We start from the raw sequence: 12,414 nt of genomic DNA on the forward strand, positions 1-12,414 counted from the left end.
GGACTGTGGTTAAGAGGAGTTTTCTGAGCTTTTCTGTGGATCACCTCTCCTTCCCTTCCCCCTGCTGCAACTGCCTGTATTTGGAAGCAGGAGGGGACCTCTGTGCTGCTTGAATTAAGGAGTTCATTTTTGGAGGCAACTTGAAGTCACACAGCCCCCAGGCCCTGCTCAGCAAGTGATGCCAGCACATAGTAAAGACTTAAGACTTCATTTTAAGGTGATGTGAAATTAAGAAACAAACTGGAAGCAACCCCTTTTTTTTTTTTGATGAGCTGAGCTTTAATATTCTGCTTGTCTGAAGCAGAGATGGTAACTGACAGCTGGGTCCTGCAGAAAAACTGCTGGGCTTTTAGGAATAGCTCTCGGGGATTGGGGAAAGACTGAGCAAGGACCTGTTACTGGGCAGGTTTTTGTAGGAGTGGGTTGGGGTGCCCAGGAAAGGGTCTGGTTACTGCTGGGCTGAGACAAGCAGCCCTGGGCCTGCACAGGATCCCTGTGCTGCTTTCCATGGAAAGAAAGGTCTTTTATTTGGAAAATAATGAAATATTTGTCACATTGGGTATTAATAAAATGCAAATCCAGCAGTGGCAAGAGCCCACAGCACGCGGGATCCAGCTCCGGGTGGTCGATGTTTGTCCAGTGGGGTCGGGGAGCAGCACGGGGGGTGACGGACGGGACCTGTCTGTGCCCGGGCTGTGCTCTGAGCTGCCCGCGGAGCGAGCCCGGCTGGGGAACTGGGGCTGCGGCGGGGGTACGGTGAGGGAAACGGGCCGGAGGAGGAGGAGGAGGGAGGCGGCTGGGACCGCCCTCGCTTCCCGGCGGGACACGGGAGCGCTCCCGGGAGTTGCCCGGGCGACGGCGGCTCCTCCCGCAAACACTCGGCGGTGCGGGCGGGATGGAGGCGGCGGAGCCCGGCGGGGAGCGCGGGGTCGCGGGGCCGGAGCCCTTGGAACCCTCGGAGGACCCCGGTGCGGGGGGGCCGCAGCCCTTGGAGCCCCTGGAGCCCGTGTGCGAGCGGCTGTGGCGGGGCGCGGTGCGGGCGCTGGCGGTGCGGGCCGAGCGCGGCGCGGGGGCGGCGCGGGCGCTGCGCGGGTTCGTGCGGGGCGCGGCGGGGCCGGCGCTGCTCGCCTGGCGCGGCCCCGGAGGGGAGCTGGGGCTGCGCCCCGGGCCGCCCCCGCCGCCCCCCGCCGCCAGCAAGGCCGTCTTCTTCCTCCGCCCGCCCGGCGCCGGCCCCGCGGAGCTGCTCTGTGGGGACCTGCCCGCCGACCCCCTGGCGCACTTCGCCGCCCTCCTGGAGGAGGTAAGGGGGGCTGAGGCAGCGCCGGGGGCTGTAGAGCCCCCTAAAAGAAACCCCTAAATCCTGACCCGCGGCGCTTCCAGGCGGTGTCCGTGTGGGACTGACCCGCGATACAGAGTCACGGGATGGATTCCTGAGAATCCGAGAAGCTGTGGCTGCCCCATCCCTGGAAACGTTCAAGGCCAGGTTGGACGGGGCTTGGAGCAACCTGGGCTAGTGGAAGGTGTCCCTGCCCATGGCAGGGGGTGGAACGAGATGGTCTTTAAGGTCCCTTCCAACCCAAACCATTCTGTGATTCTGTGACAGTCAGTGTTGGAAGGGACATCTCAGCGCCATCTGGTCCAAGCCCCTCCTCAAGCCAGGCCACCCAGAACCAGAACCAGTTGCCCAGAACCACATCCAGGTGGTTTTCAAGTATCTCCACAGATGGAGACTTCACAGTCTCTGGGCAGCCTCTGCCAGCACCTGGTCACCCTCACCATCAGAAAGTGTTCCCTGATGTTCAAAAGAGCCTTCTGCTGTTCAGTGCACAATTACCTCAGGTGGGCTGATGTTTCTCCAAAGGGATCTTCAAGAAGTTCAGGAACTTTCTGCTTCCTGTGTTAGTAGCCTGATCCAGACAGCACTGTCTGAATTTATTCCTGATGGCCCCTGGCCTGAGGAAGTCCCAGCAGGAGGCTGTAACAGGACAGCAGAGGAACTGCTTGCTTTGCAAAGCTCAGATGATGCTGTTGGTGTATTGGCATGGTGACTGATACTGGATTCCCAAGAGCAGGCTGCCAGGCTAGCTCTCAGGGTTTTGTGGGTTAACACATTATGTACATGGGGAGCCCTTCTTCCAAGGTGTTGGATGAGCCCTGGGTTTTGGAAAGCTGGCTCAAGCAGCAGTTTCTGCTCTATGGGCGCTGCTGGGAGCCACAGTGGGCACTGCAAACACCATCTGCTACAGGGAGGTGCTGGGGTAGGAACACTCCCCAGGTCTTAGCTGCTGCTTTCTGGCTGCCCTCAGCACCTGGTTTTGCACATCCCAGCTGCATCTGCAGGCTTTGGTCCCTCCCCTGTGCAGGCAGATGTGGTATTTCCATAGGGAGCAGATTGTGCCTGGATTTGTTCTCATTTTTCATGGTTAACAGAATGATGGTGTCAGGCCAGGGGCTGAGGTGGGTCTATGTGAAAGAAGCTTTTGTCACAAGTTTTTAGGCCAGTCTTAGAAGAATTTTTCAGTGAAATAAACATTTTGTGTCAAACTCTCTGTGAGTTGTTTGAGGCATCAGGAACTGACCTGCCAAACCATGTCTGTGGGTCACAGCTGGGGCCACCTCATCTGCTTGTGACACCTACCCCTTGTGATAGCTGCAGGGGACACACGTTGGTGCTGTGGGGCTGGGGGCTCACTGGGGGCCAAGTTGTCATTTTAACAATCCAAAAGAAAATGAACAGGTTATTTGATTGGTTATGACATTACTCTCATTAGCAGTCAATGTGATTTGAGTAATAGGGTCAAATCCTGCTAGAAGTGCAGCTGAAGCCATTGAAGGGGAGCTCTCTGGGTCTACCTGTGTGCCCTGGGGTTGTGCCTCCCCTTCCCAAGGCTCCCTGGGCACTGTGGTTGCTGCTGCTGATCTTCCTCAGGCATGAGGCAAAGAATCTTCAGCACCGTGGGATGGCACCTGGTGGTGCTGGGCTGCTTTGTTCCTTTTTAATTCTATGTCCATTTGTATCTGGTTTTATATCTTTAGCCTCCCTGAAGCCTGGTCCCACAGAGGCTGTTTGTCACCAGGGACAACCTGGCTCCAGCCTCGAAGCCAGCCCAGGAGGGTGACAGGCAGTGTTGCCATCACAAACAAGCCAGAAGCAGCTCAGGTCCAGGCAAGCCCAGCCCAGCCATGTGTCTGCATGGTGCTGGGTCAGTGCAGACCCTGCAACTTCACTGATAGAGACAGAAATCATATTTAGTGGGCTGCAACCTCAGAAAATAACCTAAAGAGTGGCTGTGCTCAAGGCTGGCAGTGTGGTTGGGGTGGGGATGGAGGAACCCTCAGCAGCAGTAGATCCCAGGAGGTACCAGAAGACCTTCCATCTCTGCACACAGGGGGGTTCTGTGCAGGGACAGCCCTTGGGTTGGGGGGTCAGCACGGGGAGATGTGGGAAGAGCACAAGAACCCACAGAGCCATCTGTAGTTGCAGGTTTGAGAGGCTGGGAGAGCCTGAGGATGGGTCAGCTCACTGTGTCTGCTGGTTTCCACCCTTCTCAGCTGCCTGGATTCAGAGGAGAGGGTTCACCAGGAACAGTGTGGGCTGGAGGTCCACCTGCCCTTGTTTCTTAAAGGCAGGGAAGTGCTTGGGACAGTGATGAATATGGATCTCCAGGCTTGGCCAAGTCAGGACTGTGGGGCCTGGTGGCCTGTCTGTCTTCTGCAGCACTTTTTCTCAAAGAATCATCCAATCACAGCATGGTTTGGCTGGGAAGGGACCTTAAAAATCATCCAGTTCTGACACTCTGCCGTGGTTCTGACACCTTCCACTGTCCCAGGTTGCCCCAAGCCCTGTCCAACCTGGCCTTGGACACTTCCAGGGATGGGACAGCCACAGCTTCTCTGGGCAACCTGTGCCAGGGCCTCAACCCCCTCACAGGGAAGAATTTCTTCCTACTATCCAAACTAACCCTGCCTTCCTTCAGCTCCTCTCCATTGCTCTTCCATGACTCCTGCTGTAGGTGATTGTGCCCATCCTGACCAACCGGAAGAACCACCAGGGCTGGCCACGAGTGGTGTCACAGGACATCATCCGTCATGTCCACAACCTAAAAAAAACTGTTTTCATGGTTGTTGGCCAAGTAAAGGGCAGGACCTTGCTGCCTCTTCCAGCTGGCTCGGAGGGAATTGAGGACATTGATCCAGAAAACGAGAGATTGTGAGTATGACCCTGTGTGGTTTTATCTCCTGAGTGGGATAGAATGGGGAGTTACTGCTTCCAAGGCAGGGGGGTGACCTGACCTCTCCCACTCCGTGTCCTTTCTCTATGAATTAAGCAAGTGGGAAGGTAGAATAGATTCAGGGAGAACAGAGTGGGGAGAGAGAGACTTGCTGAGGGTGCAGCTCTGCAGGTCAGACCCTGAACCCAAAGGGATCTGGTGTGACAGTGACTGGCTGTGCAGGGGTGGCAGCTGGCTCTTTGTGGGGATTCACTTAATGACCAATGTGTTGTTGCCCACTCTGCTGTGGAGCTTCATCCATTTCCTTCAGGCTGTAATTCCTGTTTAAAACAAAGACAAGATCTTATGGGTTTGATTGTTTTGTGGTTTTGAAACATGAATCTAGGCTGTCACTGCAAAATCCAGCTGCCCAAGGGGTTGTTTGAGCTGGATCCACATGGATGAGTGGAAAGCCAAGTGATTCATGAGGTTTGTTTTGTGCAGCCTGGAGCTGATTGATAAATCCCTCATCCATGGCACCGAGTCAGCCATCATTGACTGGAGCCACCAGATCCAGAGAGCCCTGAAGAAAGAGTCCTCAGAGCCTCTCCTGCAAGGCAGCAACCCGAACCCGAAGGTGGAACTGGAATTCTGGAAGAACAGGTACCCTGTGGGCCCTGCCCAGGGCACGGTGGGCACTGTGCTGGGTTGGGTGGAGGGACCTGCTGGTGCAGACAGAGCTGCTGCTGCTGTGAGCCGAGGAGAGCAGCTGCTCGGGGTCATGCAGAGACCTGAGCTGAGGAAAACTGCTCCCACACATGAAATAATGATGATCTCAAGGTGCCTGGGAACTGCTGGGCAGCTGGCTGGGTTTAACTGGGCCCCAGCACAGCTCAGGGCTACACCATGAGGGAAGCTTTTTGGAAATGCACTTTCCGTCACTTTTTACTGGGAACCAGCCCCAGAGTGGAGCTGAGGCACACCTTCTGTGCCCTCAGCTGGCTGCTGCTGGGCTGTTGGTGCCAGAGTGGGGTTAGATGAGCCAGAGATTGGAATTTGATCCTGCCCTTTGGAAACCTTTGTGCCATGTTGGCTCAGGCTGACCCGAGACAAAGCCCTGCCTGCTGCAGAGCTGTCACTGGTGCCTGCAGAAACATCACATGGCTCCTTCCAGCAGAGCCCTGCCCCCAGCAGAGCAGCTCTCATGCTCACTCCCAGCACCCCTGGCTGTCCTGCAGGGTGGGTCCTGTTCCCTGTCACCGCTGGGACTCAGTCCATGTGTAGCTGGAGGAGATCCTGGATCAGGCCCAGGGGAAGTGGGTGGTGTGGAGGGACAGCTGGTGCTGCCCCAGCATGGGTGGTGACCTGTCTTGGCTGCTGCAGGTGTGATGAGCTGGAATGCATTTATGACCAGCTGAAATCCAGGAAGGTCAGGAACATGATGGAGGTGCTGGAGAGAGTGAAGAGCATCTATGTCCCAGCCTTCAAAACCATGCTCAGGGATGTTGAGGCAGGTGAGATGATGGGACAGCTTCACCATGATGCTGACTGCTGACCCCACAGCTCAGCAGCTCTCACCACTTCTCCCATCTCTTCCCACAGCTCTGGCCGAAGCTCAGGACATCCACCTGCACCTGACACCCCTCCAGGGCCCCTTGGAGGACATAGAGGCTGTTGAGTTCAGCAAGGTGAAGCCTTTCCTGGTCCCTCTGCTCCACATGGTGTGTTGGATCTGGGTCACTTCCAAGCACTACAGCGTGGCTGTGAGGATCATAGTTCTGCTCCAGGAAATCTGCAACCTGCTCATCCAGCAGGTGTGTGTCTGTGGCACCTGTGTTTGCCACAGGAAGTTCTTTATGAAAGTCTCTTCTTTCCTCCTTTCCTCCATCCTTCCCTGGCAGAGTGATTCTGAATTTCAGAGGCAGGGTCAGACATGTTCAGTGCAAGAAGTCACTGTTTGCTGTGCTGGCAGAAGTGACCTCTCAGGTGTGATTTTGCTCTTCCAGGCCGTGGTGTACCTGTCTCCAGAAGACCTTCTGAAAGGAGAGATGGAAGAGAGCCTGGGCAAGGTGCAAACAGTGCTTGACATCCTGAATGGCTTCAAAGAGGTGTTTGAGGAGAGGCGGGAAAATCTGCACATGTATTATGAGCCAGGCCAGGAAGTGAGGAAGTGGGACTTCCACTCCTGGATGGTGTTTGCAAGGCTGGACAGCTTCCTGGAGAGGCTGGAGGTGGTGAAGGTGAGACTCTGGTCTTGAAGAGTATTGCAAGCCATCAGGAGAACTCTGTAGCCATGAACTCATTGGCTGGTATCTTCCCTCCCTGTGGCCTCCCCTGATGGCAGGGAATGGGGCTGCTCTTTGCACTGTCCCATTTCCCATTGCATCAAGGCCAGGACCTTGTTTGACCAGGTCTTGCTCAGTGCATTTGTCAGATAAACTGCTGTGTCCTTCTGCTCAGGTTGGTCAGCACTCCCAAGAGTCCTCTTGGACTCCGTGCTCCTGTTGAGCAGGGCATGGGGACTTTGGGGCTGTAAATAAGCCAGTACAAACTCCTGGGCCTCTTGTGGCCTTCAGAGACACTCTAGGGCTGGGTCTTGTCTGACTTGGAGAGGCCACATGCTCCCCTTGAGTCCAGGCACCACTTGGTCTCTAAGGTCTCCCCAGAGCATTCTTTTCTTGAGGCTGAACAATCCCAACTCTCTGGAATTGATGGTTTCCAATAGGATTTGGTGTGTAGATAACCAAACTGTGCTGGCTTGTGCAGAGAGTAGTATCTGTGGTCACAGGGGCAGCTGTGTCCTGGACTGGGACCCCTTTGGCAGCCCCTGTCTGGGAGGTGCTGCCCAAGTGCTGTCTGCCTGGGGGTGAAGCTCCATACCTGCTCAGCTCAGCTTTTGGGGTTGTCCCCGAGCTCACAGCAAGCTGGACAGCCATCAGGACATTCCTGTGCTGGAGATCAGAGCATTTCTCCTGCTCCTCTGGGAAAGCAGACCTTGTTTAGCCTGAGCAAAAGGAATGGATGGGGTGTGGGGGGCAGAGCTGCCACAGCTGGGTCAGTGGGGCACCTCCTGAGAGCTGGCACTGTGGGACCAGGCCCTGCCCTGCTCCCCTGCCGCCTGAGGTTGGGAAGGACGGACCTGTGTCCTCCTTTCAGCAGACAAGGCCATCTAGGCAGGGGCAGTGACACCTGTGTGGGCACAGGGAGCTGTGGCTGAGCAGGAGCCTTGGGCAGTTCAAGTACCTGTAAATATCAGAGGCCCCTTCTTGGTTAATACTCCTAAAACTGGGATTCTTAGCTGTGCTGGATGATGTCTCAGGGTCTCACATGTTGCTTTGTTTCAGTCCTCTAAACACCCTTAAAAACAATTGAAGGTGTATTGCTGGTGGCAGCACATGGCCCTCTGGGGAGGGGTGTGCTGTGAGCAGGGCTTGGCCCAGGACAGGTAGGACCTGGCTCCCCATTCCCAGTTGTGTCCCTCCCCTGTGGTGTGCCTGGGGAGGTCCTTCAGCAGGGCAGCAGACACAGCACAGTGTTGTGACAACTGTTGTCATCTTCTTTGTCCCTACCTGACCCTGTGTGTGCCCCCTCTGGCTCTGCAGGGTCTCCTGACCACGGCCTTGGACCTGACAAAGCTGGAGAAGATGGAGTTCAGCGGGATTAGAGGGAGGGCCCTGGGCCAGCAGGTGCTGGACATGTATGAGGAGTTCCAGGAGGCCTACAAGGTGTTTGCAGAGCGAAGCTACGACTGCCTCAACCTGGCCAACACGGTAGGTGGGACCAGCCTGCAGAGGCACCAGCAGGACATCTATGTTCCCAGAGCAGCAGCTCCCTCTGTGATGGAGCCTTGGCTCCTGCTGGCTCCTTCCCAGCTCATTCCTTGTTATCTGATTTGTCCCTGAAGGGAACAGCGCCCTTCCTGCAGAGATTTGGGAGTTCTTGCAGCTCCATGTCTGGTATACCTTGCTGGTTCAGGACCTTAGACCAGTGCAGATGGGGAACCTGAATTCCCCTGCCTTTCCCCAGCTTTCCCTGCTGGTGTATCTGACCTGTGCCAGCATCCTCATCCCTTTGCTTTCCTGCTTTCCTGCTTTGGTGCCTGGTTTTGTGATGAGGGACAGTTCCACAGTCCCTGGGGATGTGTTGCTCCTGTCTGGATAAACGTGTGGCATCTCAGCTCTCAGAATTCAAGGACTCTGTGTTTGATTATCAGTAGTGCTTTAATTAAAGGAATATTCCCTGCCCTGTGGGTCATGGCTCCATGGCCATGGGGGTCACAGATACTTGTGTGGCACACACAGGGCAAAGCCAACGTGCCATGGACAGCCAGACTGCTCAGAGCTCCTGTCCCAGGCTGTGACACCAGCAGGAAGCTGTGCAGGAAGGGTGGGAATGGCATTTCCCAAGGGATCCGTGTCCCACAGTTGTGTGGGATCTCAGAGGATCTCTGATTTCCTCTGCTGCTTCCCCGTTTGCCCTGGGGTCAGTTTGCTGTGGCTGGTGAGCAGGACATGGTCAGGCCTGTCCCACACCTGGAGGAGGGAGGGACAGAGCTGGGGTGGTCTGAGGGCAGCTGGGTTACACTGGGGCAGCTGAGGGGGGGCTGGGCTGGGGTGGGACCTGGGGCTGGGAGTCTTTCCTTTGGTGGTGGGACCTGTCTGCTGTGGGGATGGGTGGCTCGTGCCTTGCTCCCTGTGGCTCCTGGTCCACCTCTGCAGTGGGTGCCACATCCCTGGTGCTGCCTGGGACAATCCTGCTAGAAAGCCCCTTGCTCCATGTTCCCTCTCCTTCAGGAGGGAGGGCTCTGAAGGAGGGTGACAGTGTGACAGTGGCTCTGCAGGAGCTGGTTTGGTTCCAGTGAACCTGTGGTGTGTTGTGTGACTCTGAGCTGTGCTTGTTCTCTCAGTAGTTGAGTTTTGTACCCTCTGTTACTCTCTAGAGCCTCTTTTTCAGCTCAAACGTGGCATCTGTTGGTGCTGGAGCTGAGCAGTGATACCAGCAAAAGCTGTTGCCTTATGCTCTCTCCTTCCAGAAAAAAGACACATGGCCTCATTTTTTGGTGGCTTTGACCAAGGCAGGGCAGAAAGCCTGAAGTCTCCCCATTTGTCAGGTTCACACTTTGATTTGGACTCTTTTATCTGCAGGAAAACAAACCTAGATTTTACATTTGAGCTTCAAAGGATTTATTCCAGCTGGGGCAAGAAGAGCAGTGCCAGAGGCTGATGGGAATCACAGGAACACAGAACTGCTGAGGTTGGAGAGGACCTCTGGAGATCACCTGGTCCACCTCCCTGCTCAAAACAGACACAGCTTGAGCAGGGCTGGAACCAGATCAATAACTCCAAGGCTGAAAGTGTCCAAGAGGGGGAACTCCACAGCCCCCTTGGGCAGCCCATGCCAAGTGGTTTGGAACTGCCTTTGTTGTTGTCCCACTTGGAGTCACCTGACTAACAGAACCGTGGGGATGTTTTGGCTTGAAAGTAGATGGGATTTGCAGCTCAGCAAGTGCATCTCTGGGTTTTTTGGATGATGGTGTGGTCTTCAGATCAAGTGCAGGGTAAGAGAGTGTGGAAAAAGGTCTATCTTGCATCTAGGTTGAAGTTAGTACCCATTGGACTGTGGATCCATCCTGGAGGGCCCTGGTCCAACCATGGGACAGGAGTGTCTCAACTCCCTGGGACTTGGCTGGAGGTTGGCCAGGAGCGGTTTAATTCTTGGTGAATAATAAGAAGAAATATCTCGCTGGTCTCTGTGTCTCACAGCTCACTGTCCCCCTTCCCCCAGGAGTTTGAGCAGGATGCCTTGGGTTTCCAGCAGAAAGTAGAAGACATCGACCATCGGCTGGGCACTGTGTTCACCCAGGCCTTCGATGACACCCTGGACCTGGAGCACATCTTCAAGGTTGGTGTGTCCCCTCCCTTGTCCCAGTTTGCCTTGGGGAGTGACAACTGGCCTGTCCCAGGCAGTGCTGGAGGCACATGGGGCTGGACAGGGGGACAGTGACACTTGGAGCTGCTGGGCTGGACTTGGTGAGTGATGCTCAGGCCTGTGGGTCCCTCATGAGCTGTGCAGCTGGGTGGCTGTGGAAACCTTGGGAGTGTTCCTACTCTTCCGATTAAGACACAAACAGAGCAGACCTTTACTCAGTTTGAGGAAGAGTAGTCAAAGGAATTACTCAAATCAGGCTTTGGGATGCCAGAAGTTTTACTGGTCTCTCTGTGAGCTGGAGGAAATGATGCTTTGTCCAGGATTTTCAAGGCCTGGTTCAACAGGGCTTGAAGTAACCTGATCTAGTGGAAGGTGTCCCTGCCCATGTCATTGGGGTGGAATGAGATGATCCTTAAAATCCCTTCCAACCTAAACCATTCTGTGATTCTCTGATTTCCTGGTGAGAACTGCTGTTCAACCCAGATGATCATTGTTAATATCAATTTGTTGTTTTAGTTAACATATGGATGCATTTCGACTTTGAAAACTGAGGTTTTTTTAGAAACAAGGCTGGTTTGTTTACCAATGAATCCATCCTGCAGAGAAAGTAAATGTTTTTTCTGAAAAATTTCAATATAATTGTAGAAAAGACTGTAGAAAGTGATAGAAGTGCTAGTATTTATATTTCTGAGTTTTGTTTTTTTTAATAATAAATTTTGAAGCATTTGAAGAATGACAGTGGGAATATGGTTCTCCCCCAGAGAAAGTCTGAGCATCTCTCATAAAGATATTCTCCATGGTGTGGTTTAGTGGGCACGATGGGATTCGGTCAAAGGCTGGACCTAATGGTCTTGGAGGTCTTTTCCCACCTTAATGATTCTATGAAAGGGAGGAACTACTTGGAAAAGCAGGGGAAAAAAAATTCCCTTTGCCAAAGTGCCCATCAGTGCAGACTTTTGGGCTACTGAGGAAGATGAAGCATCTGGGTCAGTGAGGAAAATCCCAATGGGTCTCTTTGCAGAGGTGTGAATATTTCCCCATTTCTTTCCCTGCTTCTCCCCCTCCTCAGTTGCTGACCATGTTCCAGAGCCTTTTGGAGCGTCCGGTGATCGCTGCAGTTGCTGCTGACAAATGGCCTCTTCTCATCAGCATGTTCAGCACTGCCCTGGACCAGACCAGGCTCATCTACTCCAGGCACACCCAGGCAGGGCTCGAGCTCGGTGGGTGCCCTGTGCTGAGGAAAACTGACTTTACAGAAAATTGGATTTCCATTAATTTTGGGGGAAAATAATTTGCTTTTGCTAAGGAAATCAGAACTTCCCAAATTGCAAAGGTTTTCAGCCTCTATAGCTCCCTGTGGAAATGGAAATGCCTGGGAATGCTCTGTTCTTGTCATTAAAGCAAATAATCTGTTGAAATATCCTTTTTTTAAGGGTGTATGTGTGAGTGGGAATGAGGGCACGTGCTGAGCTTCTCCCTTGTAATGCTGAGTATGGAAGGGGGACTTGGGAATTAAGGGTTTTGGCACAGGAGGGAATGGGGAGACTCCTGTCAGATTATGAGGATTAGTGTGTCTTTTTGAGCAACAGCCCTTTTCCTTGCCTCAGGAAGACTGTTCTGGAACCAGGCAAGTCCTGGAGAGGCAGCACTGCTGGAACCAGTGCAGGTTAACAAAGGAGAATGAGTCCAGAATTTGCTGTGGATTTGGGGAGTGTTGTTCTGTGGGGGTTAGATGGGATGGTCACAAGGAGCTCCTGGGCAGAAATCCCTCCCCTGGTGTTTGTGGGGAGCAGGGAATGCACCCCAGGCACAGGATGCCTCGATCAGCTCTGGTACTACCACACGCTGGGCTTCTCCTGTGATCCCTCATTTAGGGTCCAGGGGCACAGGGGGATTTGTCCCAGACCTACATCATGTAGCAGACATTGGATTTCAGGGAAGAAACTGGGAAACCAGGGCACTTTGTGCAGATGGATTCCTGTTGGTGTCTCTTTGGGATTACAGTGCCTGTTGGTGTATCTTTGGTGTATCTTTGGGGTTCCAGAGCCTGTTGGTTTATCTTTGGGGTTACAATGCTGTGTTCAGTGAAATGCTGTGTCTATGTTCCCCCCAGGGTCTCCCCCCCTGCACAAGAACATGCCCCCCGTGGCTGGAGCGCTGGGCTGGGCTCGGGAGCTGCGAGCGCGGATCCAGAGGCCTTTTGATCACCTCAGTCAAATCCCACACCTGTGAGTGTCTGCTCCAGATAAGTTGCTTTATGACCATCTTGAAATCT

General features: G+C 54.1%; 1 protein-coding gene across 5 annotated transcripts in view; it reads left to right on the forward strand.

Moving 5' to 3' along the window:
- The first annotated feature begins 853 nt into the window (after positions 1-853).
- The window catches only part of DNAH9 (dynein axonemal heavy chain 9), a 192,266-nt gene continuing 180,705 nt past the window's right edge, over positions 854-12,414 (forward strand). For 3 of the 5 annotated variants that reach the window (XM_064675616.1, XM_064675618.1, XM_064675617.1), the window contains exons 1-10: positions 856-1,300; positions 4,014-4,210; positions 4,716-4,874; positions 5,595-5,725; positions 5,814-6,025; positions 6,218-6,451; positions 7,814-7,981; positions 9,996-10,112; positions 11,209-11,359; positions 12,253-12,367. In XM_064675616.1, coding sequence (XP_064531686.1) covers positions 896-1,300; positions 4,014-4,210; positions 4,716-4,874; positions 5,595-5,725; positions 5,814-6,025; positions 6,218-6,451; positions 7,814-7,981; positions 9,996-10,112; positions 11,209-11,359; positions 12,253-12,367 — 1,889 coding nt within the window. In that variant the 5' untranslated portion in view covers positions 856-895. Of the gene's footprint in view, positions 1,301-4,013; positions 4,211-4,715; positions 4,875-5,594; positions 5,726-5,813; positions 6,026-6,217; positions 6,452-7,813; positions 7,982-9,995; positions 10,113-11,208; positions 11,360-12,252; positions 12,368-12,414 lie in introns of all 5 variants that reach the window. The other 2 variants (XM_064675620.1, XM_064675619.1) reach the window with 2 other exon arrangements.

Source organism: Pseudopipra pipra, chromosome 19 (genome assembly GCF_036250125.1).
Source record: "Pseudopipra pipra isolate bDixPip1 chromosome 19, bDixPip1.hap1, whole genome shotgun sequence".
NCBI classification, from domain to species: domain Eukaryota; kingdom Metazoa; phylum Chordata; class Aves; order Passeriformes; family Pipridae; genus Pseudopipra; species Pseudopipra pipra.